General features: G+C 39.1%; 1 protein-coding gene across 10 annotated transcripts in view; it reads right to left on the bottom strand.

Annotated features, from left to right (window-relative positions):
* The window catches only part of LOC122809350 (cornifelin homolog B-like), a 254939-nt gene that overhangs the window by 157844 nt on the left and 70199 nt on the right, over positions 1 to 26896 (bottom strand). For all 10 annotated transcript variants that reach the window (XM_044080778.1, XM_044080783.1, XM_044080773.1 and 7 more), the window contains exon 4: positions 11076 to 11212. In XM_044080778.1, the coding sequence (XP_043936713.1) occupies positions 11076 to 11212 (137 nt within the window). The remainder of the gene's footprint in view (positions 1 to 11075; positions 11213 to 26896) is intronic.

Raw genomic sequence — 26896 nt, 5'->3', positions numbered from 1 at the left:
CCTAACAAGATTATCTATCAACAACTCTTAATGGCACATAAAATTTTATATCAACCCTCAAAAACACCTGCTCTTAGCAACCTCTTGACTCCCTATAACAATTTAAAACTACGCTCCTCCCAAAAGCTACAAGTTAACATTACCAGAATTTCAAACTCTGCAGGGAACTGCCTTTTCTTCAACTCAGTTGGCAAAATATAGAATAACCTTCCCTTACATATCTCCTCTTTAGCCACTTTTCCTTTCTTTAAGAAGCAACTTCTTTCACATCTGAACAACTTCTGGCTCTGCTCTTGTTCCAATCCAGACTAACCTACTTTCATCTTTCAACTATATTTGCATTTTATTTAACACTCCAATCTTTCTCTCCAATCATAAAATAACATTATGATTCTAGTGTTACTACTGATGTAAAAAAAAAAAAAAAAAAAAAAATTTTTATATTCTTGTTTTAATTACATAATTTGTATTACATAGTTAGTATTATCTGTTTGTTGTTAGAATTGCATCACCTGACCTAAACTAATATCCTTGTATTATTGCTCTTTGCCTATATCATAAGTGTTTTTTTACATGTATTTCTATATACATGCTTTAATCTGTGGAGCTTTTCTCCCCGGGCCTCCACTGAAAATGGACAATGATCCAGTTGGACTAGCCCGGTCAACAAATGTAAAATAAAAAAATAAAATAAAATATTATGTAGCACTTCAAGGAGGTAAAGATAATTTCCCTCATTGAATGCTTCATTAGACTGCTGCCATACAATTTCACATTCTACAACAGAAGTAACCTCAAATACTTCAGCTTTGCTCTAGTAGGGGTGTGTAACAGCTTAAGTTGCAAGTTCTACTGGTGCCTTCAGGTGGTCTATGTAACAGTCCCCTGCTTTCCGCTCAACTTGCTTAAAGAAAGCTTTAACACAAGACAGTGTCAGACAGTATTATAACTGATTAAATGTACGTTTTAACAGAATTCTGGAAGGGAAGAGGTTAATATCAGTCCAACCAATTTTGAAAAATAGATTGAAAATTAAATTAAGTAGGGCAGCCGCGGTGGTGCAGTGGTTAGCGTCGCCACCTCACAGCAAGAAGTTCTCTGGTTCGATCCTCAGCTGGGGTGCCTTCTGTGTTGAGTCCGCATGTCCTCCCTGTGGTCACATGGGTTTCCTCCGGGTGCTCCAGTTTCCTCCCACATCCCAAAGACATGCTGTAGCTTGATTGGACACTAAATTGGCCCTAGGCATGAGTGCATGTATGTGCCTTTTGTGGAAGGTTGGGCGCCAGGCTGGCAACTCTATACCATAAAATTCTACTACCAATCATGAGCGGACAGGTGATCTGCTGTGGTGACCCCTAACTGGGAAAAGCCAAAAGACTGAAAATTAAAAGGGTTGGTTTAGGCCAAAGATTTTATCTAACAGGTCTGATTGCAGCCAGAGACAAATGTCTGGGAAAACCAAGACTAGAAATGTTACTGTATTGTCCTTTGGGATGAACTAATTGGTACCCTGGTGAACTAATGACTACCCTGGAAGGGTGGAGGTTTTTGAAATTGTTTTATAGCGTTCAGATGCTGCAACAGATCTTAGTAAAGCTCTGGATGTGTACTGTACCAGAGTCAGGTGACCAAGTCTGATGTCATTCTATAACCAACACTGAAATTATTCTTTAGATATCGAGGGATATGATGGAACCCCGAGCATTTTTTTCGGAACCCGACACGAAAGACCTCTCCGGTCTCAACACACTTCATCTTGCCTTGCTGTAGTAATTTTATTAGGGAACATTAATTCTTTAAATGGTCATGAAAATATAGTGAGATTAAATATTGTTATTCTGCATCTGTGTGATTCAATCACAGGAGATATAAAATATGTTGAAAACTCTGGTGTTTATTGTAACTAGATATTCAGTATTCTTGTGCTTTCTATTTTATTGTTAAATATTTCTATACCTTTCATTGTGGCTGGTTGTTTAGAGAATACTTATGCTCATCTTAGTGACACTGGCTGCTTCTGAAAGCCTTGCTGCATTGGTCAAATGCTACCATCTGTTATCAGTATTAATTTTACTCAGTACAACTGGGTACCCTTGTAAGACCCTTAAAGTAGCCGACTGGTGGCAGCCTAATTACCTTATAGTCTGAGCAGAGGGGACAGCTGGAAAATCTGCCAGCCTTTCCCTGGTGTGTGTGAAAATCAAATATTCAAGTGTCAGCTACTTGGAACAGGGACACAGAGCTCCAAAGTGATCAGTGTGGGGTCTTTTTTGGGGTACGGAGAGAGTATCCAGCCCCCGGTCTGTGGTGTGGTCTTTTTGTGCTCTTAAGAGAAATTGTGCTTAGTGCAATCTGAAAAAACTGTATCCATCTTTGTTCTTAGTGTCCATCCCTCATGGACGTCAGTAGTGAGGACTGAGGCTCCTTGATTACTGGCCCAGAGTACAGACAGTTACATACAGGTGGCAGCTGTGTGGGATATTAATTGAACTTTAGTAGTCTGTGGGCAACTGTCACTGAAGGTGTGTGTGTGTATACTTGCAGCAGCCACAAGGTAAACATACAGAGTTTCATTTTCACAAGAGTTTTATTTTTGTTAGCTTGTGTTTCAAGGAATACATGTAGCTATATACTTAAGTGTAGAGTTGATTTATAACATAGTGGTAGTATTATATGTTGGTTTAAATTATGACCATGCATGTGATTTCTTTTTTCTGTTTGTCCCATGATGAGCTGATTGCACAGAATCTCATTTAATCTACACTTGTGTAGATCTAAATGACAGTTACTTCTGACTTTTGAAAGCAGGCAAAGATGTCAGTAGAGGATTATGGCAAGCTGACAAAGAACCAGTTGGCCAAGGTGTGGAAAACTAAAAGACATCTGCATGCCAACCTGACTAAAGGGAAAACATTTCAGCCTTATCGCAGCTGCAGCACAGACCAGCAACCAGGAAGAGAACCAGTCTGGTGATGGGGATGCACAGCCTTCAGAAACAGAACAGTTCACCTTTTCCTCAATGGAATTCAAAACACATCTGGAGTTAGAGAGATGAACTGGAAGACAAACATTTGGAATTAGAATCAGCAGAGAGACTGCAGCATTTGGAGGTTGAAGAAAAGGAGAAACAGCTCCAACATGAGAGGGAGATACTGACTGTTAGGGTCATGGAGGGAATGGGGAAAGGAATAACTGTGGAAGAAGGTTATTGACAGTTATTGCTTTTGGGTTTCAGTTTCTAGATGGTGATACATATGAAAGTGTGTGTAAACAGTATAATGTTGACCAAGGGCTCTGGATACAGTTCCTGACTCCCTTACTCCATGGCAAAGCTGTAACTGCTGTTTCTAAATTGTCTGATATGCATTGCTTAAAATATGCTAAAGTTAAACAATTTTTATTGGAAAATTAACACCTGAAGCTTACAGAAAAAAAAGTTGAGAGCACAGATGCAAGGCAGATGAAAGTGAATTATGTCACTGAGTTAAGCACTTATGAGCAGTAATAAATGCAGCAGAATAAATGCAATAAAGTAGGAAGAAACAAATGCAGTAAAAGCAGATGAATAAAATGCACATTTTTTATATATATAACAATAGAAAACAAGCAAACTGATTTAAACAAATTACCCAATTAACCAGTAAAAAAGCTCAAAACTGAGCCCTGTTCCAGCAGTCTTCAGACAAGTTCCAACTGCACACTCCTGCCACTAGGGTGCAGGGGAACCTTCTTCAAAAAAGATGGCCTGGATTAGTGCTAAAGTTATACAAGCAAAGCTAGATTCAGCATACCTGAATCTAGTCTATGCTACAGAAAACAAGGGCCCACCAATTTCAGAAAGAAACTGTTCAAATAAGCAGGCACAATAATCCTTTAACCAGAGATTCCCAGCTCAAAAGGGCAGAATCTAGCCTCTCCTCCCACAAGAGTGCAGACCACAAACATTCTTAATGTAAAATAACTGGCCTGAAGCCCAAGTGCTTAAACAAGAACTAATACACTTTTAGAACATACACTGAGCCTTCAATCTGCAATTCCCTACTTAGGATGTAAGCTACCCGTCCCAGTCTGCTGTCCATTTTAACTAGATATTCATTATTCTCATTTCTATTTTATTTATTGAATGTTTCTACACCTTTCATTGTGGCTGGTGTTTTACAGAATACTTCTAGCATCTTAAGAGTACTTATGCTTATTTTATAGTGACAGTGTGGCCACTTCTGAAGGCCTTGCTGCATTGGTCAACCTACCATTTGTATTAGTATTAATTTTACTCAGTATAATTGGGTACTCTTGTAAGAGTCTTATAGTAGCCAACTGATGGCAAAGTAATTACTTTTTCGTCTGGACTGGGGGGGGGGGTACAACTGGTAAATCTATGCCAGCCTTTCCAAGGTGCATGTGTGTGAGAAAAATCAAATATCTAAGAGTGTCAGCTACTTGGAACAGGGACACAGCTCCAAAGCAGTGTGGGGGTCTTCTTTGGGGACCTAGAAAGTATCCAGCCCCAGGTCTGGAGTGTGCTCCATGTGCTCTTAAGGGAAATTGTGCTTTGTGCAGAGCGCTGCATCTGAAAACACTATTCATTTTTGTTTCTAGTGGCCATCCCTCACCGGTGTCAGTGGTGAGGACTGAGGCTCATCTATCACTGGCCCAGAGTAGGGGACAGTCATTCTTGGAAATAAATTGACTGACCATCTAAAGTTCTTTGGTTGCCCTCCAATCTGTGATTTTTCAACAGCCAAACTGCTGTCAAAAGTGGATATACACATTCCTACAACTGGATTTTTCATCTTTGCTAAATCAGACAGTCTAAGGAGCTTTTTCAGCCCTAATACAAGTCAAACACAAGCATACAGTTATAAAAGCAAATTCAAATATTTAACATTTGTTTACCCAGAAAGTCAGACTTGAAATGAGCCAATTTTCAGCAGAGGACCAGGGAGAAACACTCCAGACGCATGTCTTTGTGACATGGGAGGAAAAAGGAGCACCCGGAAGCACACACAAACATGGAGGACAAGCAGACTCCACACAGAAGGCACCCCAGCTGAGAATCGAACTAGAGAACCTCTTGCTGTGAGGCGACAACACAAACCACTGCACCAGTGCTCCATCCAATACAGAGATCGTGTCATTAGATAAAGTATCAGTGTGCATTTAACTGCAAGACCCGGTCAACTCACTAAGGGGCAGCTTTTCATTAAGTGTGGTGGACCAAGCACCCCCTAGTTTAACAAGGGGGCGTCTAAGCCAACTTTTTCTTGACTTCAGAAACCTGTAACTTGGGCTTCATTACACTACCAAACATTAAATCCAAAAAGGCTTTTTGGAACTGGTAGGGAGACTCGAGAAACATTTAGCACTCAGGATATTCCCACAGAAAAGGCCACTGAATAAAAGATGACTAAGCATATTGCTTCATATGCAATGCAGTATATGAATTTTATCACAATCCCATGGGACTGTTGTGGAAAAACCTGATCTGAAGTAGTTTACTTTATTTGATCTTCAACCTGTGGGAATATGGATCCGCATCAAATCCAAGCCGGCAAAGATTATGATTTGTGAAACATCATGTCTCCAGAGCTCCAGCTAGCAAGGTGTTTTTGGATTGCAAGTTTACTAAAGTTTTCTGTTTATTTAGCCATTTTAAGTACCCTTTCTCCCCCCCCCATTGCTTTAGCATCATGTGTAGGTTTGTAGTAGTAATAGTTAGTGTAGTTGGTCTGTGGTGCCCCCCCCCCCTTTTTAAGCCAGTCTAGTATGGTGAGTGGGTTTGTTAGCTCATAGGAAGAAAATTTTTGTTTTCTCGCTTTCTTCTGTAAGCATGGCCAAAAAGCTCATCTTTAAGCGCTGCACAGAGTGTGGCCATAAGCTCCCCCCAGTGGATGGCCACACTGTATTGTGTTTAGGTGTGGCCCACCTGAATGTTAATTTTTCCATTTGTGTGGGGTTAACGCCTGAGCCTTGAAGGACAGAAAGGCCAAGTTGGCCCTCAAAGGGCTTCTTCCCACTGCTCCTCCCTCTTAGTCCTCTGCTTCAGTCACTGCAGCTGCCATGATTACCTCCTGCTTCTCTGCCTCTGGTCTCCCCTCCCTCCCAGGCTGGGACTCACACTTCTAAGCCTGTGGCAGTGGATCAGAGGAGGGGTAGAGTGGGAGAGAGAGTCGAGGGATGAAGAAGAGGAAGAGGAAGAGGTCTCCAGACCTTTCATCACCAAGCAAGTCTGCTCAGATCCATGACTCCCTTCGGCTCCTGTCTCCAAGATTCTCCCCAGAGCCAGAGGAGACATGCCCAGTCTCCTGGGCCTCAGCTCCCCGACTGGCCAAGTTGGAGCCTGTGGGCTCATCTTGGGTCGACCAGTTCTCTCTTGGACATGGATCTGGATAAGATGAGGCACTTTATCCGTACACAGATCCAGATGGGGGGGTCTTTCCAGCCCCCTCCCTCAGGATGGGGCAGCTCCCTTCCCTTTTTTTAGCCTATTAATTCTTTCCCGATCCGACCTTTAGCTTCTAAGTTCAGATCAGAGGTTGGCCTTGGAGGGGCGACCCTTCGTTCCAGCCCCGGCCCAAACCACAGATGCCTCCCAACTCAGGTGGGGGGACATTGTTGGAGGACAGTCCAAGGCCTGTGGTCCTCCATAGAGACGATGTCCTAGAGATGAAGGCGGTCCTTCTAGCGTTGCAGGCCCTTCATGCCTTCCTCGGGGGACAACTGCTATTCAAATTGGACATGTCGGTAGTCTGGTACATCAACAAACAGGGAGGGGGACCAGATCTTATCCCCTTTGTCACGAGGCCATGAGAGTGTGGGAATGGGTGATCACCGGTTGCTTTCTTATCGCAATGCACATTCCGGGATGGTCCAACATTCTAGTGGACAGGCCAAGTCAGACCATTCTGATGCCTTACGAGTGGTCTCTGTCAGTCAGTAGCGGAACAGATCTTCAGCGAGTGGGGGTCAACCTTACTGCGATCTCTTCACATCTCCTTCCAATGCATAGCGCAGCAGGTTTTTCACTCTAAACCCCCTGACGGACAAGTCCCCCCCAGAGATGCTCTAGTTCATGCTTGGCCTCCCAGTCTTCTGTATGCTTACCCACCAGTTCCTCTCATCGTGAGGTTTCTGCAGAAAGCTTGTCGACTGGGGAGCAAGGTGATACTTATTGCCCCATTCTGGCCTCACCAGGTATGGTTTACCTTCCTTTAGTCTCACCTTCTGGCGCCATCTTGGATCCTAGACCCTTTCAGTATCTGATTTCACACCCACCAGGGGTGCCTCATCCAAATCTGGACAGCCTGAAGCTCAGGGCTTGGCTGCTCCAGTTCTCATGATTGCTAGGGCTCCCGGACTTTCCTCCTCAGTTAAGTCTATTTTGGTAGCTGCTCATAGGTCTTCAACCAGAAAGGTTTATCGCAGCAAGTGGAAACGTTTTTCTTTCTGGGCCTATCCAAGGAGTTTAGATCCTTTCATGGCTTCTATGTCTGCCATTCTTTATTTCCTAGCAGATATTTTCCAGCACGGAGCTAGTTCTTTACTGTCAAAGTTCAATTGGCTGCCATTTCTTGTTTTCATGTGAGTGAGAATTCTGCATCCTTGGGATCTTCTAGACTGGGTAAAGCCTTCAAAGGCACCTTTTTGCTACGTCCCCCAGTCAAAGATCCTTCCCCCCCCCATGGGACCTTACTATGGTTCTCTCCAAGCTCTGGTTACCCTGCCTTTCAAGCCTGCCGCTACTGTTGATCTAAAATTTTTATCGTGGAGAACAGCTGTTCTGGTCACTATTACCTCTGCTAGAAGGGTTTCAGAATTACAGGCCTTGTCCATAAAATTCCCGTACATGATTTTTCATAAAGATAGTTTCCCTTCGAACCAATCCATCCTTTCTTCCCAAGGTGGCAGATCAAACTATAAATTTGCTAGTGTTCTTTCCCAATTTTACCAACAGGATGGAATACAAACTACACATGTTGGATGTTCACAGAATTACGATTCTATTTACACATGACAAAGAATTTTCATAAATCTGATCAATTGTTTCGTTCTATAGACCCTATTTGGGCAAACCTATTTCAAGGTCATGATAGCTAGATTAATTTCTTCATGCATCCTGCAGGTCTACAAGGACAAAGGCATGTCTCCTCCAGGTCAGGTTCAAGCGCATTCCACTAGGTCCATGGCTACATCTGCAGCTTTCTGGTCTAGGGTGTCTTTGGATTATATTGGTCCTCATCTCATACGTTTATCTCCCATTATCAATTGGATTTGACATCTAGGAGGAGAGCATCCTTGGGCTCCGCGGTGCTCCGGAATATCCTTCCATGAGGGCCATCCAGGAGTTTAGTAGCTGGGGACTCTGTCCCACAGGTTGAAAATCAAATGAAGTAAAACTACTTCAGATAAAAAGTTATGCACTTCACCATAACGTTCCACCAGAGTAGTTGTACTTAAGTTTGTCTTCAACCGTCCCTCCCTTTCCCCCAGACTTTTGGCGCATGTTCAGCTTATGGGTTGTAACTATAGGTCACAAGTATGTTATCAGGTCGGGTTATAAGTGTGAGTTCAGCAAACTATCTGGGGATGGAAGGCAAGGGATGTGCATTATGGGTAAGGGGAGCAGTCTGGAGCTCGGAGTGGATGCTGGTAATCTTTGCCAGCTCGGATCCAATAATCTGTATTCCCACAGGTTGAAGACAAATAAAGTACTACTCAGATGGAATGTTATGGTGAGTACATAACTTTCTTTATCCTCCTGTTAGAATGTGGGCTTATACTTTTCCTCTATATCTTAAAATAAGATTAGTCACACCACAACCTAAAGTAGCTTAGTTTAAACTTACATGAACCATTTTCCTCTAGGCCACAAACTCTAGCAGGCTTAATTTGCCATTCTTTTGCCATGTAACGTCAAGACCAAGCTTCATGAAGCAGAAAATGTCTTAGACTCCCAAAGAGCTTAGATAAAAGTGCCACTCACACACTTTGCAAGACATTACAGATCTAATTATGGTTAGCATACTACAAAACATTAATATGAGTGGGCATTGCATCAAATATATCACTACTTTAGAGCAAATATTTGCTTTTTGTGCATTCTGTTTAAGCATGTCATACTATAATTCACAAAGGGTAAAAGGTTAGACATGTAAGCCATTTAGTAACATCTACACGAGTCACATGACTCAGTCAAGCTCAAGTCTTCATTGTGTAATACCTCAAACTTCTTGTGGTGGGAGGCCCATGCATGGGATACATGCTAGTGACCCCTTAAGGACTTTTGTTGGGATGTTTGGGATATTTTACAGGCACCTTAACATTTATTGGCATCAGGTAGGGTTAAGTCATGTGCTTCCAAAAGTATAGCTGCACATTCAGCTTGTACTGTACAGATGCAAAAGTCCAAAACATGGACTGTATACAGATTGGAGGGGGGGCAGCTTAGCTTTTAGCTTTGTTGGCCTGAATGTACCCATAAAGCCTTAAACAATTCACGGACATTCAGAAGCCACAGTCAAGACACTGGCATGTCCTTAAGGGTCATTCGCATATATCTCATAGGCCTGCACTACAGAAGTAAGGCACTGCACAAAGTCTTTCTTGTAGCCTGTACCATAACTTGTAGCGAGTATAGATAAATGGCTTTAACTCTGTAGAAGCTTAAGTATTTTCTCCCGAGTATAGTATACACTTTGCTTTTCTAATTAAAATAGCTCATATTACTATGCAACGTCCAAGTAGAAGGTAGTTTTGCCTAGGACAGATTTACTGACCCTTTGCAAATGACCAGCTAAAATCAGACAAAGCAGTATGCAAGCATGGTGTGCATATGGAAAAATGTCCTTTGTTAATACAAGCATATCAAAGTCAATGCAACTTAGTGCGTGGGAAGGATGACATTTCTTTACTCTAGTCCAAGTATGGGGTCAGTCATCTCCTTGCACACAGAACAGAATTTCACTACTTTACATATTTGGAAAAAATGTTTTCCTTTACTTGATGAAAACAGTGGCTGTTCGTCTGGCCCATATCATGGCTGAAGTAATCTGACCAGGTTCTTTACCCAGTTAAAGCAGAGAAACAGGAAAACTCACCACTTGTTTGTCCCCTTTAAGGGGTCTGTGAGAAAACTATTTGGGTTTCAAAGGAAGAGGAAGGGAAGCCATAAAGCTACCTGAAACTAATGGCACCCTGAAAAACCTTCAGTTAGGTAAATTCCTGTGTAACCACTTCCCCAGACAGTAAACTCTGTAATTGTGGTACATTTCTAGGCAACTATTTTCCTGTTTGCATTGAGGAATTTGAAAAGATGTTTAGCACCTAGTACTTTGGTACTAAGAAAGGAGAGATAAGGATGAAATTCTTTAAGTGAGCTATTACATTGCTACAAGTTAACTGGGGTCATGCAACTTCAATATCAAATTTCCTCATATCCATCTCTTGCATTTTCAGAGTAAGGAGGTAAGTACAAAAAAACATTCTTTCCTTCTTTTTTTGCTACCCTATTATACAATCTCCCTGATCCTCTCCTGCTTCTTGCTGAATACCCCATTTCACTTTACTGCATGTTTTTCGTAATATCCCTGGATCTTGCCTCTCAGTACTTTCTGGTTATCAATTCCTGCTGCTGTCTATGCACCTCGTAGTTTTGCAGCTCTGCCTCCCACAAAACCAGTTAGAGACACTGATCAGGTCCCATGAATGCATTTATGTTGCTACATTTTGCTATGGTCTTCCTAAAAGAGAAGACATACTGCTGGTGCTCATTGATCCCTTGAATAGGTATTTTTTATTGCCTCATCAGTTTAGTTGCATTTCTTAATTATTCCTTAAGACAGGGAACCTTAACCATTTAGTCACCAGGCTGTCACAGGAGGAAAGAAAATAATTAAATCCCTTTGGGATACAGCAGTAGTAGAAGTCTAGAGAAAATAAATTATGGTTAATGCACACAGACGCATTCGATAGTCTTGGGGACCAAGGATCACAAAGTTATCTTTTGTCACGGGCCAGCTCTCTTCCTGGCCACAAGCTACAGAATGTCAGAAAAAAATGTTAAATTTGCAGCTTACCGGGATTTGAAAACGTTCCCGCATTGCACTCCTAAGTGCGCACATAGCTCCTGGAAGGCATGGTAAGCAGAAACAGTCGCCATAAAGCATAGCTAGACGAGAAGCCAAGCAACACTCACAGAAGGCCCCAAATAAACCTTAAAAATTAAAGTTACAGTATTGTCAGTCAACTATTTCCACAGAGATCAAAGCAGTTGTATTTCTTTACATTTCAACTTTGCTTCCTATTAAAAGCACAATCAACCAAAAAACAGTGCATGTACAATCTTATTGTTCTCTGTACAAGTAATGAAGCCAAGTCCACCCTTCTTGGGCATATGCTAATCTTTGCTGCTTAAGGCATTTAATTATGGGATATCCACATAATCCTGCTTTATCATTCTGAAGTAGACAGTGGAAACCTGGAGCACTAGACTAGATGCAGCAACTAGAATTCATACTTTGTACACAAGATCAAATGGAAAATAGGTGGTTGGACGAGTACCTACAAATTCACCCCAGGCTTGAATGGCCTAGCCTTCCTACGGATACAGCCAGAGGGTAGCTATTGGCAAAGCATAAAATGGCCATGAGACTGAAATGCTTTAAAATTCCTATGAATCAAGATAACCTAAGCTCTGCATCCCATGATGTAGTTCATTATAAACTGCATGCATAGCACAATGCTACTTAAACATGGATTTAAATGGTTACAAAATTATATGAACCTTCCACATTTACAGCTGAAGGGACAGTCTTCTCTGCACCAGGAAAGCAGAAACAGCATAATGTTTTAAAGCCCCCCCCCCAACAGTTTTGCCCCTCCCCCATTGTCTGCATGTTATACATTATGCAAGTGTATAAAATAAAATCGGCATTAAAAGTCTCCTGTGCAATCAATGAGCCAGCAACTGCTTGTACCACCAATCCACGAGAACAATATTAGCTCCCTTCCAACAGCTGCAATGGTTAAATTCACACAAAAATCAGGGGTGTACTGCTCTAGAGTGATCAGTGGTTAAAGAATAAGAAAATCAAGAGAAGTAAGAACCAAGCCAAACTGCAGTTTAACATTTTGCAATTCCAGCAGCATTTAGGTTCACTTCAAAAGCTCTCCATGGTTTCAGATTAGTGAAACATTACCATATGGCCCATGCAGCATAAGGCACAAAGCCAGAAAGTATGCCAGGGTGAGGTAATGCCCAAGGAGGATACCACCTGAAGCAGAACTAGGCATCACAGTTTCCATAGCTGTATGGGGTACACCCTTCAAAGTGCTCACACCGAGTGGAGTCAGACTGTATTAGACAAGTTAAATGAATATTGAGTTGAGGCACCTGAAAACAAATCCAATAGCAGCTAAAAGGCATGCACAGTATAATATGGTAATATAAACCAATGTGGAAACATTTTCAGTTACAGGATATCCACAGTGGTACATCTGTCCACAGCTTTTACTCTCAGATAAAGGAAATGCTGAGAAAACATTACTCTTTTTTTTTTTTTTTTTTTTTTTTTTTTTTTTTAATAAAGTGATTGTAGCAATGTCTGCTTGTGCATAGCATTCAACATACTGGAATGAAAGGCATTCAAACTTTGCATTTAAGTCAGTGAAAGTAATACTATGGTGGGTCCACTTTCTCAATGAATCATTCAAATTCCGGCAGACCGATCTAGTTGACCTTAATCTTTTTAAACTTCATTGAAAGAGTGGAAAACTGGGCAATTCGCAATGCATACCATCTAGCCATGCAGAGATGTCTTTCAACCCCCCACCCCCAAGACACAACCGTGGCACAAGTTGTCTGCAAGATCTAAACAAGGATTTTCTAGATTGAGTAACTCAGTTACTTCTATACTAGTGCACTATCTGGCGGATAGTAACCCCATTTTTTGTTATCCACAGCAATGAAGTAATTAAGGAGCTGTGAATTTATTTTATTTTACATTTGTTGACCGGGCTAGTCTAACTGGATATATGTCCATTTTCAGTAGAGGCCCAGGGAGAAAAGCTCCAAACAAACAGGAATAACAAAGGTTAAAGATTACAATAAAAATAAACAAAAACAGTAAGTAACCAGGTAGTAGTTTACAATAAAATAGTAAATAGTTATTTCAAATACATTGTATTGTACATAAAATGACAAAGAACAGAATTTTGGACATGATCTTAAGAGGAATTAAATACTTAAATGTTATAGTTTTAATTTAAGAGTCACTGTGGGAAACTGTAGCACCCATAGTGGTATGTAACTGAGCATGTTCTTCCATTGTGCACAGGCATGCAGAAGTAAAGTTTTATTATTTTATCCTCTTGGGATCAGCTTTAAGCTCCCTGGTTTAAAGTACATGTTTTCATTCCACCAAGTTGTTGTACTTTAGCTCCTGCAGCAAGTCTAAGCTCGGAACAGTCATATACAATGAGAAAATACAAAGATTTGCGACAAGTAGAATAGCATCCATTAGCTTTCTATTGCAGCAACAGCTTTGAACAAAGTATATTTTGTAACCATTTGCAAGTTAAACAAATTGAAAATTTTCAGCGTCAACTAGGATACAAGGCTGGTTATAATCTTATAGGGACAAGCATTGTGGTGCCTTGCAAGTAGGCTCTGATTTTAGACAGAAAGCAAGATGCAACTTAAGCTTGGGACAATAGCAGCTCAATAGGTAGCACACACTTTTGATGTGGAAGGATGTTGGCTCTATTTTAATACCAGCCTTGGCTTAAATTTTCCAATACTGACAGCAGTGCAGTGTAATGGGGGTGGGTGCTACACTCCTGAGTGTGCTCTCCTTCAAATGAAAAGTTAACAGAGGACCCACCTGTCAAAGCTGGTGGTAGCTCAGATGGATGCAAGAGATTCTAGGACACTTATTGAAAGAGCAGAGGTTTTATTAGATTAACAAGTTTCGGGAGGGTTCTATCAAGATGTATATTCAACCACCATGTCACCCCCCACCCTTTCCACCATAATCATTTTTATAGAACATCTAACCTTCTCACTATTATACAGCAGTTTTGCACATACATTTCCCATACAGCATGTCAGTATATCAAATGTTCTTAAATACCTTCCTGTAAAACCTCTTTGAATAATGTCCAAACTACCTTAATTTCTTACAATCCAAAAAACAATGTTGTGATGAGTCTTCGATATTATACATTTATATATTAATTTTCATTGGCAGTTTGTTCAATACTCAGACTAGCATAATAAAGCAACCCAGATTTATTTAAGCTCCCATTATAAAATTATCCAAATATATTTAATGTTAAATTTTCATTGGCAGCTTAATACTCAAAAGCACAAGAAAGCAACCAGATTTATTTAAGCTCCTATTATAGAACTATCCATTGACTGCATTTAGCTTTGTTCCCCCAAAAATACAAAGATACAATTCACTTTCCATGCAGCTTGGAAACAACGCCTACATATACTATGTTTAAATGAGTTTGTCTTGGACAACTGAAACACACTAATCTTTAGTTCTTATTTAAAAGAACTCTATTGTTTCATTTGTTCCCTTCTAAACTTAACCCCTTGAATATACATTTCACTTCTGGCAAAATTCCTATTCTTAACTCTACAAACTCATTACTTTGCACTGTATTTGTTCTGTTCTATACATTCTTTCATGCAATACAACTTCAACTGCCATCCTTTAATCCTGATCTACATGCTTGTATATCAACATTCATTACCAAGGACAACCACATGCTCAATGGCCAACCCTGTTTTACTATTCCCTTTCTTCCTACCCATCCATTTGCCATCAGTAACACTAATTTTCATAAATTGCCTTCACTATCCTTATTTCTTCTACTACTTTGTAGAATGTTCCAATATATCTTAATGGATCAGTACAATCAAATGCGTTTGCCACATCACATACTATTACTTCATCTCATTTTCCCTTATCTATATACAACCACTTCAACCATCCTTAGCAGTTCATTTACTCTTTCCCTTTAACCCCGTATACCTCTGTCTAGCTCCATCACAACAACCATCAATTTCTGATTAATCTTCATACACACCATTTCCCCAGTGTAATTTGTCTCCATTTTATTTTTTCAATACATCTTACATGCATTCATTCAAGATTTCCAGAGAAAAACATTTTCCATTACCTGACATTTCTTTATAAAACTAAAATATCTGGACCTTGTGCAGGTTCTTCATATTTTACTGTATCATCTTGACTCTCAATTTCCCCCCAATTATTTCACTGTCTTGCCATACTATACATATACTGTAATACCTTAACTACATCTAGGATTTCCTTATTTATATTTTAACTGTCTTCTTCCATTATTGCATTCATTATCTCTCATCTCAATCTTGCTGAAAATGGGAAAACTACTATATTTATAGAAATTCTCCTTCAAGGATTTCCCCCATCTCTTCAGTATTTTCTCAAATTCATTTTAGCTACTGCTTTGTCATATGCTTTTCCCACAGCTGTCGAACATTCCATCCCTGCAATTTCCTTTCAGGTTTAACTTTCCTTTTATATATTTTCATTCCCTCCTATTGCTCATTTAACCCCATAATCTGAAAACATTGCTTTTCCAAATCCATCTGAAAATACACAAGTGTCATAGCACCCTCCTTAATCTATTATTTAGTACCTCTGCTTTTTTATATCTTGTGCTATGTTCCCTTTCTCTCGTCTTAAATTACAAATGAAGTCTCCTACCATCATATGATATTTTCTGTGAATACTTAGAATTCTCATTTGTCTTTCATTTGCATACACATATACATCTTTGGCCTTTTTCTTACACACCATACACTCTCCCTACCACCATCATATATCTAATACTACATTACCCAAATATGCATCACTCGCTATAGTCCTTGTGACTTTCCACATTAAATTCTACACTTAGTTCAATACAAAATGCACAGCATCTTCAAATTTGTTTCACACCAACCACCATCATTAATCACTTCATGCTATTCACATTCACTAATGCTTTACCTTTTACCTCATTTGCATGCTTTCCAATCTTTCACCCTCTATTTTCGACCCTTCACCCTTCCTCCAATACATCCCACTTTATCATTGCTCACTCTTCATTTCTAATGCCATAAACCTGCCTTTCATGTATTCCATTAATTGGTTCCTGGATTTCACTTAGTTCATCTTTTATATACATTTTACCTTGTAGTTCCTCACCTCCCCAACCCCTAATATAATGCTTTCATCATTCTCTTCCACCCTTTTTTCTTCACCTTTCTTTCTTCATTAATTAATGGGGAATCAAAAAGTAAAATATTCCTCAGTTCCACATTTGCTACAATAGGGTTAGCTTTTTTTCCTGGAATGCTTAAACTCCTCACATTGGACAAAAAGGTGTTGAAATCGTTGCCACTATTCATCCCCATATGGGAAAAACATACCCCTAGCAGTCAACACCCCTTCCTAACCATTTAATCATATTTAGGCATATGCTGCAACTTTTCTATTTTAAACATGATAAACTTCTCATCTCATCCCCCAAGTCCATACTTTTCTGTCATCCATAACTTCAATATCATGCACATCCTGACATAAGCTTAAAAAATAGCTCATTTTGTTTAGAATTGCTCATAAAGTCTTTTTAACTGCATATTTACATTTTTTATTAATATACTTCCTTTCAAGAAGATACATTTCCCCTTTCAAAATTTTTAACTGAGACATTTGCAACAGAAAAGTTATTTTGCAGAAAGGTTCGGTTCCTATTATGTATTAATGCCCTAATATCAGAAATTGAATCCTAAGGACAGAATGATATGGTCTAAAACACCGTCCCTATTTGCTGTGGCCTTTTCTTCCAGCTCCTAATCACCAATTTGCACAGCCCTTTCACTGGAAAGCGTTACTGCCAAGGTTTCCCTCAACTCTATTCCAAGAGGTTCTTACATTAGTACTAGGCTAACTGCCCTTGTGCGCCAAGTCTAGCCAATTAACCCATGTGAGAATCAAACCCTGCACTTTGTAAGGCAAATATCTTAACCATTATGCCAACCTCCCTCTGGTGAGTATGTACTCAGTCTAAACCAGTCACTCCACTAACCATATATGCTCACTCTCCAGCGAAACAGTTTAAAGCATCCATCCCTCCTGTGGTTTCCTCACTACCAAATATTTTTTCCACCGCACTCCACTATATGCCTTTCAATTACTCTGGTTCTCATTCATACATAATTTTTTAAGAGAAATCTAGACCCCCCTGATGTCATGATGTATACCTCCAGTTCATCTTTTTCCTTTTAAATTATGCTTTCATTCTCCGCTTCTCCATCTTAAATCCACTCAACTCTTTAGACACTGACCACTATAGCAGCCCTCTCCCTCTGTGCCCACACTGACCACTATAGCAGCCCCTCTCCCTCTGTGCCCACCCCCTCTGCGCCCGCCCCTCTGAGCCCGCCACTCTCTGTGCCAGTCTGTGCCCCTCTGTGCCAGGCTCTCTGCACCCACCCCTCCCTGTGCCCACCTTACCCCCTCTGCACCTGCCTCCCCCTCTCCCTGTGTCTGCACCCACCTCTCACCACCCTGTGCCCGCCCACCTCCCCCTCTTGCTCTGCACCTGCCTCTGTGCCCCTCTCCCTGCACCCACCTCCCTGTGCCCACCTCCCTCTGCGCCCATCTCTGTGCCCGCCTTCATCTGTGCCCATCTCTGCACCCATCCCTCTGTGCCTGCCTCTCCCTCTGCACCCGCCTCTGTGCCCACCTCCCCACCTCTGCACCCATCTCTGTGCCCACCTCTGTGCCTGCCTGTGCCCATCTCTCTGCACCCTCTCTAAACCCGCCCCTCTGCCCACCTCTGTGCCTTCCCACTCTCTACGCCCGCCTCCCCCACTGCACCTGCCCATCTCTCTGCACCTGGCTTGGCGCCCACCTCTCACCTCCCTCTGTGCCCACCTCCCTCTGCACCAGACTCCCTCTCTGCACCCATCTCTCTCTGCGCCCATCTCTGCCCACCTCTGCACCCACCTCCCCCTCTGCACCCGCCTCCCTCTGCACCCACCCATCTCTGCGCCCACCTCCCCCTCTGCGCCCGCCCCTGTGCCCACCTCTGCACCAGTCTCTCTACACCCGCCTACCTCTGAGTGTGCCTCTGAGCCAGTCCCTGCACGCGCGTCTGCACATCTGTGTGAGTGTTCCACAGTGCCCTCACCAAAATTTCCCCATGGTCAAGTATGAAGTAGTTCAGTATGGACCCCCTGAAAATAGGCCATTGGCCTAGTGGAAACAACCTTGTCAAAGTACAAAATAAACTTGCCTGAACTGTAAATTGTAATTTTTCCAGTTTGAAGATTTAAAGTTTATATATTGCACTCCTAAAGGTACACATCTTTAATTACACACAAGGTTGATACATTATGGCTTGTGTAGATATTAAGATTTTTAAAGCAATTGTAATAATTTGTGCAATAAGACTATTACTAAACAATGCTGCGTTAATTCTGTTCCATAACTGGTTTTAATTACATTTATAACTGAAAAATATACATATGATGCTTTTTACATGGGCTTTATATAAATGCAAAAAGAGCCTGTAAACAAAACTGCTTTAAAGGAGAGGGATTAATAAAAGGATTACTTTATCAGACTGTCTCTTCAGACACAATTTGGAGAGATTAGTTATGTCAGAGACTTTGGCCTGAAAAATGTTAATCACTCATGTTCACCCACAAATATTTGTATGTTTTCCAAGGCAGAGCACTCTTCTCCATAGACCTTTTTCAGACTCAGTCAGCTCCTTAATCCTGTAAGCCAACTGTCAGACTTAGACAAAGATTCTTTACTTGTGTAACAGATACTGAAGCACACAATGAGAACTTTGTGCAACGGTATTAGTGTGAAATGCAGAATGACTGACTCAGCTGGGTATAGACAGACTGCAAAAGATTTTGAATTTGGCCAGGATGATGTCTTAACTTGCACATTACAGATTTATATTACTTCAGAAAATAATTCATTTTTACAGGATATCACTAATATTGCAAAAGAATTTTGAGGCAGAACAAGGCACTGAGAAATGAGCAGAAATGCTCTCAATATGGCAAGGGCAACAAAGCATTTATGCCCCAATAATAGTCCTGACCACAAACAGATTGAAACTTTAAAATAAAAAGCACATGTGCAAAGTAGTAAAATTTAAAAAACTGTTTTCAGTTTCTGAAAAGCACCGATAAGTTATACATGTCCATAATAACCATCCTTAATGAGAGGGGTAAGGTGGGTAGAAATTTGAATGATTCAATGGTGAAACTTGACTAAACCTATAATTATTTTGTCTCTTAAGGATAACAATTAGTCCATTTGGACAAAGACTTTCAGATAATGAATTCTTTCATATACTTCCAACAATCATACAATATTTTGATACATGTAGGTATTAATAAACATAATTACCCCAGTTAAGCATTATTGGATAGGGTTGCTCTCAAATGTAAAGCCACAGACAAATGTAAAATCTTGCTCTCTCTTATGATCAGATGAAGTCCTGAATTATCAGATAAAAGCACGCAACTAAGATTGATTAAAGTTTTGTATTTTTCTGGATTCAGCCTCCATTTTTTGGTTTTAATCAGTCTTGTGTGAAGCAGTTATTCTTTATGGTGTTTTTCATCTAAAGACATGTTAGTTTGAGTCAGATGAGATTTTTGGAGCTGTTATACAGGACAATCCCCTGAATTACCTTGGAGAGTTTTTAATTCGGTACTTAGGAAAGTACCAACTGAATGGACGTGTGACATTTTCAAAACAAAGTGTGTAAATCTCCCATAGAATTTATGATGGGAAAATGTTTTGAATTTTACTCAAAATTGAGCAGCAAGGTAAGTGTGAAGGTCATTCCATTTGGATTCTTACTCTGAATACTTACTAGTCCGGTATACTTCTAGAACATAGTAGTCCACTGTAGCTACACCAATGTATCAACCTATTTAAAAGAAAAGCCTCCTACATGGTCATACAAAGGCATTATTGGAGTATGATGTAAATCCATTCATAGTTGGATAACATAACAGTTGTAATATGAGCACTACGGCCAAATATACCAGATTAGGTTAGTAGAGGTTTGATGTCAATATATGCATGATTATAAAATAGGCACCTCTTCTGAATACTAGAATCAACAGTTAATGGCTTGTTTTTCTTTTATACTCTACTTCATGCCCTTAAAGATACTGGTGCAGTACTTTTATTTTGACTGAAATATTCATGTTTGAAATGAGAAGTGATTATACACCCAGAAGCATTCCAGGGGCATAAAAACTCATTTATGTGAAAATGAGCGTTAAATGTATTTTTCCTTACCGTTTTTGGAAATTAAGGAACTTGTCTGTAATGGATATTAATTTTCTAAATTACAATTTTTTTAGTCTTAAATACTTCCTCCTGAAATTGTATTAATATAAATATTGGTTTTACATTAAGCGATTGCTTGAAATCTTTGTGACTGCACTTCTGTTAAATATAAAACAGATTTAGTAAATAGCTATGCTCAATGACCTAATTAGAGGCTGAGTCAAAGTATGCAAAGTCTTTTAGAAATGAGACTTCTGCTACATGTCAATTGTATAAGTTTTGAGCAACTATACAATATTGTACATTGTTCATGAAGGAATAGCATATCACCTTGATCTATTGCTATCTCCATGGAATGTTGGCAAGAGGACTTAAAAGACTGGTAAAGGGAAGCTTCATAATGAAACAAAATACTTTAGTACAAGGAAAAAGATTTAGGTAGATAAATTCAGCTTTACTGAGATCTTTGATTCAAACGGCAATGATTTCTTGGAGTTTTCTACAGATGCCCCAAGTAAGAAGTGAGGACCTTAATGTTAAGTTACCAGATGGGAGTACTGTGGCAACTAATGCTAGGATTAGCATAAAAACAAATCCATCTGCTTTGTATTCTGAAGTTATTTGTCAATAACTCTGGCCAGGTAGTAAGAAACATTAGAAAAGGAGACTTTCAAAAGTAAAAAAACAGAAGAATGTTAGGAAGATGGTCTTGTGCTCAAAGATCCTCTATACTTTACCAAAAATACTTTTAGATGAAGTGAAAGGAAATACTTCAATAAAATTACCTAGACTTAATGGCAAGCAAATATATTTCAGACTCAATGCTCAGACCTTTAAGATGAAACTTGAAACACTTGTAACATCTTAATTGTTATCTGGACTAAGTTTGAAAACGTTCCAAATATGTTTAGCCAGCTAGGCAAGAAATTGCTAGCTTATAAGACTATTTTGATTCACTGCGCAGTGAATGATGTACTGCATTTCCTAATAAATCATATGAAGAGACAGGTGCTGCATAAAATGAATAAAGTTTGTAATGAGTGCACTTCAGTGAAATTGTACTGCCATTCAAGGAATGATTACCCCTTAGGGATTGCAATTGAACACCTGGGTCAGGCAACTATGTACAATATTTACTCCACTTAAGGTATTGGGAGAAATTTCAGACTATAGAGTGCTTGGCAAAGATAAATTTCACCCAAGTTCATATGGTGCAGGGTTTGATTTTAGTAAATTAAATGAAAATAAAGCCTTTTTGGGAGTAGAGCAAAACCAAAACAATGGTGACCTTAATATTCAACTGCAATGCAAGAACAGTTTGTAATAGCACATGAGCTAATAAGCACATTAAATATATTCTCTGTTGTTGCTGTAGTTGAAGTAAGGGACAGTTGTGGACTGGTGTTCTCAGGTTATACAAAGCATGAATATGTCTCAGAAGCAAGAAATGGTGGCGGAGTTCTCCTTGTTAAGATTAGGAGAGAGACAACAGTATTAAAGTATGACAGACTACTGTAACATGACCCTAATTGGACAACTACATTACCCAAAGCTAGAGTAGGTTAATTGTAGGTCAATTATACTAGTACCATAGCTTTTGATGGGAATTTTTACACATACCTGGTCATGGTTTGACAGTTAATATTTTGGACACACTTGTTAATCACCCTGAAAATCTTAAAATGTCAACACATCCATGCTTCTTGGAACATCAAATCCTAACTCCTCTTTTTGAGGTAAAGTACTCTGGGACCAAATAGACTATGCCTTATAAAAAGTATAATTTCAATTTACTGAACTATGAGATTAGTAATCTTAGTAGGATTAGATTTGTGATCATGTATGCATATTAGAATATCCACACACTTTTGATAAGATGCTGCAACCTTAAGAACAAAGACATTTTTGGTGGAACAAGTTTATTTAAAATATAAAAGGAAAAACTACTAAAAAATTAATATACAAGACTTAAGTGTGAACAATTTAAGGACGGCTAAAGACGGGGAAAAGATTAGTTCTGAAGTGTTTGGTAGGAAGGAGAATTATTTTAGGTAAAATTAGTATGCTAACTACAAAGTAATGACATCTATAGTTCACAAGTTATCCGAGCTACAAGTAATTACCAATCTATGCAACCAATACTTTTAAATTTTGGAAATGGGTAACTGACAGACCAAGCTTCAAATATGATCTTTGGAGTTTTAAAAGTAAATGAGAAATAGAGTCCTATATTGCATAAAATCTTCAATGGATGTTTACAAGGTACTGTTTCTAAATCATACAAAATATCTTCTGCGACACATTCTAAAGAAAGGAGATCACTGAAAGTTAAAAACTACAGATCAAGGCAAGTGCTTCAAAAGATGCATTATTCAACTTTGCTTAGAGCCTGTAAATATTAAAGCTGATCTAGGACAGGGTTTCACTCTTATTAAAAAAACACTAATGAATATTAATAGAAGTTTATTACCCAATCATGCTAGCTATTGAAGCGTTATCTGTGGGATTTTGTTTCTGGATTTTATGATACTCCATCATGCAATATATAATGAATATAATTATATGATTAACTGGATTATGAACTGGTTAACTACATAAAAACAATGTGCCACTGTTATGGGGAGCCATATTAACCTAGAGTGCAAGGTACCTCAGGGTCTGTTTTAGACTCACTTCTGTTCAGTTTGGCATTTTCTAATAGTCCCGTGAGCAGTTTTATTTGGCCCAATAAAGGTCTGTAATTACAATTGGCCTTACTGCATCAATTTAAACTACAAACAAGTTTCCAAATCTAATATGTAGATTTAAAAATAAATGGAGTTGCATTTCGTACTGAATTTATCAGGTACCTTATTTTGGAAAGAACATTTCAAACTCATTTACAAGGTGCTACAAAAATATGGTTGAATTATGCAAGCCTTTTATGAGCCCTATACTGGAGTGTAACAGGACATTCTGTATTTACAATAAAACAGAATTACGGAAACTGGAAATCTATTAAAATATTCACTAAGCACTCACCATCTGTAAAAGATGTGACATAGTAGAAGGTGCAATTACTTGAATTTGTTTACCATACATTATATTTTGGTGGTAAGGCAATTTTGGCTTACAAAGCATTCAAGGATGACTGTTACATTAAGTCTTGAAAATAACCAGCTCCACAAGCACATAGAATATTACTTCTTTATATATTAAGTAAACTAATTATCATAATATATTGGAATCTGCTACTGTACACTTATAATGGATAAAAAGTCAAAACTCCTGTATGGGAAATTTTTTGATTCTCAGAGTTCTTTGAATGGTTCTTGGGTCAAACACGGCTATATAAAGTTATGAGTTATCCAATACCACTAAAGTGAGCAACAAACTGCAGTCTCAAATTTAGCATGAACAAGTATAAAATTACTTTTTTGGTAACCAGTCAGTGCAAGTTCCATTGTATTTAAATGGTCAATTCATCTCTGAGAAAATTAGTGATCTCAGGTTAGTTGATGGCAACATGCTGGGCCTTTCATGACCGTAACATGGGAACAGTTTTGCAGCAGTCACCATTTTATATCCACCATATCAAATTTAGATAAAGGGCCTTTACATACCTAAAGCTATGTAGCAAATCAACATTATGCGGCCTTTCAAATCCACAGGGTGCACCATCCTTTCAGCATCAAGTCCATTTCAGTTGGTTTCAGCAGAGACAGGACAAGCACCCCATTTGGTATTTTTATGCTTTTCAATTTTTTTTCCTGAGAAAATTGATTGTGGGTATGAAATTCTTTAGGACTTGCACTTAGAGTTTCATCTTGGGCGGCAACAGGACATTAACAGTTTCAAGGGTGAATGTTTAACCAGAAAATAGGTAGACTTCATATCCTTAAAAACGTGCCGGCAGTACAAACACTTCCAGATGTCTGCACACACTACCAAAGTATCAGCTTCTTCATCTTCAGACATTTTTATTTTTTTCAACTGAGGAGAAAAAGAGCATAAATCTAATAGAGGTGCCCAACAGTAACCAGATATCCAGTTTTGTTAGGTGGTCTGAAATGGGAGTCTCCACAGAGGGACATTTGCAGCTGCCAGTCTTTTCCTGACTCCCCATGTTGCCAATTTAGAAGCGGTTATGGTTAAGGAATTCAGCACATTCTGCAAGACCAGTCATATGGTGGAGTTAGCAGAGAATGGGGAACCTAGGCTAGTTTTAATGGAGGGTGAAGGGGATATTTGTTAGCTTCTTGTTCATGAGAAAGTCCATAATACAAGTCTTTACTTTTGCATATTCCTTTCTTTCAGTAATATTTTCATTCCTTTTCCAGATCTCATCATTCCTCCCATAACAATTTTACCACCATTTTATCCCCTTTTCACATTATATACAGGAAAACACCAAGTTCTGTCAGACGTAGCACCTTCATATCTGTCAACCTCTTAGCCAAAGAGCTCTTGACAAAGCCAGAAATAATTGGGTGGGTGCTTGGGGGACAAAGGCTAAAAGGACACATTTTAAATAGTGCATTTATAAAATTTAGAAAGTTGTTAGAATGCATTTTCTGAAGGATATGAAGCCTAAAACTCATAGGTATGACATTTGAGGTTCATCCTCAATTATGCGCTAGAAAAAGCATAAATTTGATGACAGACCAAAAATATCGGGCAAAAGTCTGGGCATTCACCAAAAATCTGAACAGATGAGGTACGAACACCTTTTGTGTAGTTTACTCCTTTTTAGAAGGATTCAATCTTAAATCCCAAGTTTTTAGCAATGCCTTTTCTATTTATCCTGGAAATAAACTACCCCACACCTTTTTTTTATTGTATAATAAATTGTTCGACCATACCTTTTTTCCCAGTTTCACTTTCTACTAATTTAGCATGTTTTCATATACCCTAGACATAACCTTGAAAATACTTAATTCCCTTCTTGTTGTAATAAAATCCCATTCATCTTTATTTCTTCAAACCCTTCCTTTATTTAATCTTGAAGTAAAAGTTAAACACCTCATTTATTGGGCCTGATTCTGAAAGACCTGCTCTGTAGAGCATGTCTTTTGTAATCTGGCCCCTGGTGCAAGCCGGTTTACAAATATTTCAAAAAATTTGCTCAGTGTAAGGCCTTAGGACAGAGCAGCTCTTTTAGAATCTGGCCCATTCTTTCTACAATAAATCAAATCTGCATAAGACAGACATACTGGTATCAAAGATCCTTTCCCCCCCATTTCCCAAACTACATTTGTTAAAAAATGGAATAACTGCATTCATTACTAGCACACCCACTTAAAGGACACCCCTGCTTAACTCCTCTTCTTACCCTGAACTCTCTTTATATCCATGTTATTTGCCATTACTTATTCATAACACTTTTATATTGTTTCTACACACTTTAATTCCTCATGATTCCATAATTCCTCATGATTCCATAATTTCCCACTTTTATATTGTTTCTACATACTTTAATTCCTCATGATTCCATAATTTCCCACATCCCCTCATGACTAACTTATCAAATGCCATATCTACAGCACATGCAACTGGTCTTACCTCATTTCAGAAATCACTCATTTCCTTTTGCACCAAACATGCTATTTCCTATTACTTCATTCATAACCCTTTGCTCTTATGTATTTTTTTTTATAAATTATTATAATCCCTAAAGTTATAGGTCTCCAATTTTTTGTGCCTCCCCCCCATGTAACTTGTCTCACTGCACCATCCCTTCATTTAACCATTGCTTTAATACTCTACAGAAAGACACTTTCTTCCCATCTCCATTCACTTGTAAATTCATAACAGTCTAGTCTTGTTGCCTATTCACACTATTACTTCCAGCATTTCTTACACAGTAATCTACATTTCCAGGCCTTAGTACCTTCAGATTTTTATCATTCCTGCTTGTCAGGGTTTCCTTTTCATAAATTTTATCTACAATTTCATTATATTTTGTATCATTCTCATATCACATCCATTCTTTGGTTCATAGGGTAAGTACTAGGCTAGCTGCCCTGCAGGCCATTTTAAGCCTAGACAATTTCCCTTAAAGGTGAGAATCAAACCCTGCATCTAACATATATGCCAACCCCTAACTTCCTTATTTTATCAACTTATTTAGGAAAATAAGTGACAACTTCTCTTACCTTTATGAAAAATCTTTGCTTATGATAATGCATTAACTTGTCATACAAGTTTCTCAATTTTTAAGTGCTCATCCATTATTTCCTTAACATTCTTTTAATTTTAAATTCTATACTTTCCGTCATTAAAACGCTTTCTAAACGCTATCCACCATACAAATTTTTATAAAATTCCCTCGTCATATGGTTCTTCCCAGACTTTTACTCCAACTTCATTTAACCTCAACAGTTAAATGGAGGAAAATGAATACATTTCTCCACTTGTTCTTATCCATGCAGCTCTACATCAGAAACGCAGCAACTTTCACACCTCTTCTATTAGAATAAATTAAAATAGATTTTAAATATCCCTCCGGTATGTCCCCACCCTACCCATACATCCCAACTGTTCCCAGA

The sequence above is a fragment of the Protopterus annectens genome, chromosome 8.part0 (genome assembly GCF_019279795.1).
Source record: "Protopterus annectens isolate FY-2018-M chromosome 8.part0, PAN1.0, whole genome shotgun sequence".
Lineage (NCBI taxonomy): Eukaryota > Metazoa > Chordata > Ceratodontiformes > Protopteridae > Protopterus > Protopterus annectens.
Note: the sequence above shows the minus strand (reverse complement) of the source record. Positions and strands in the feature narration are given on the sequence as shown.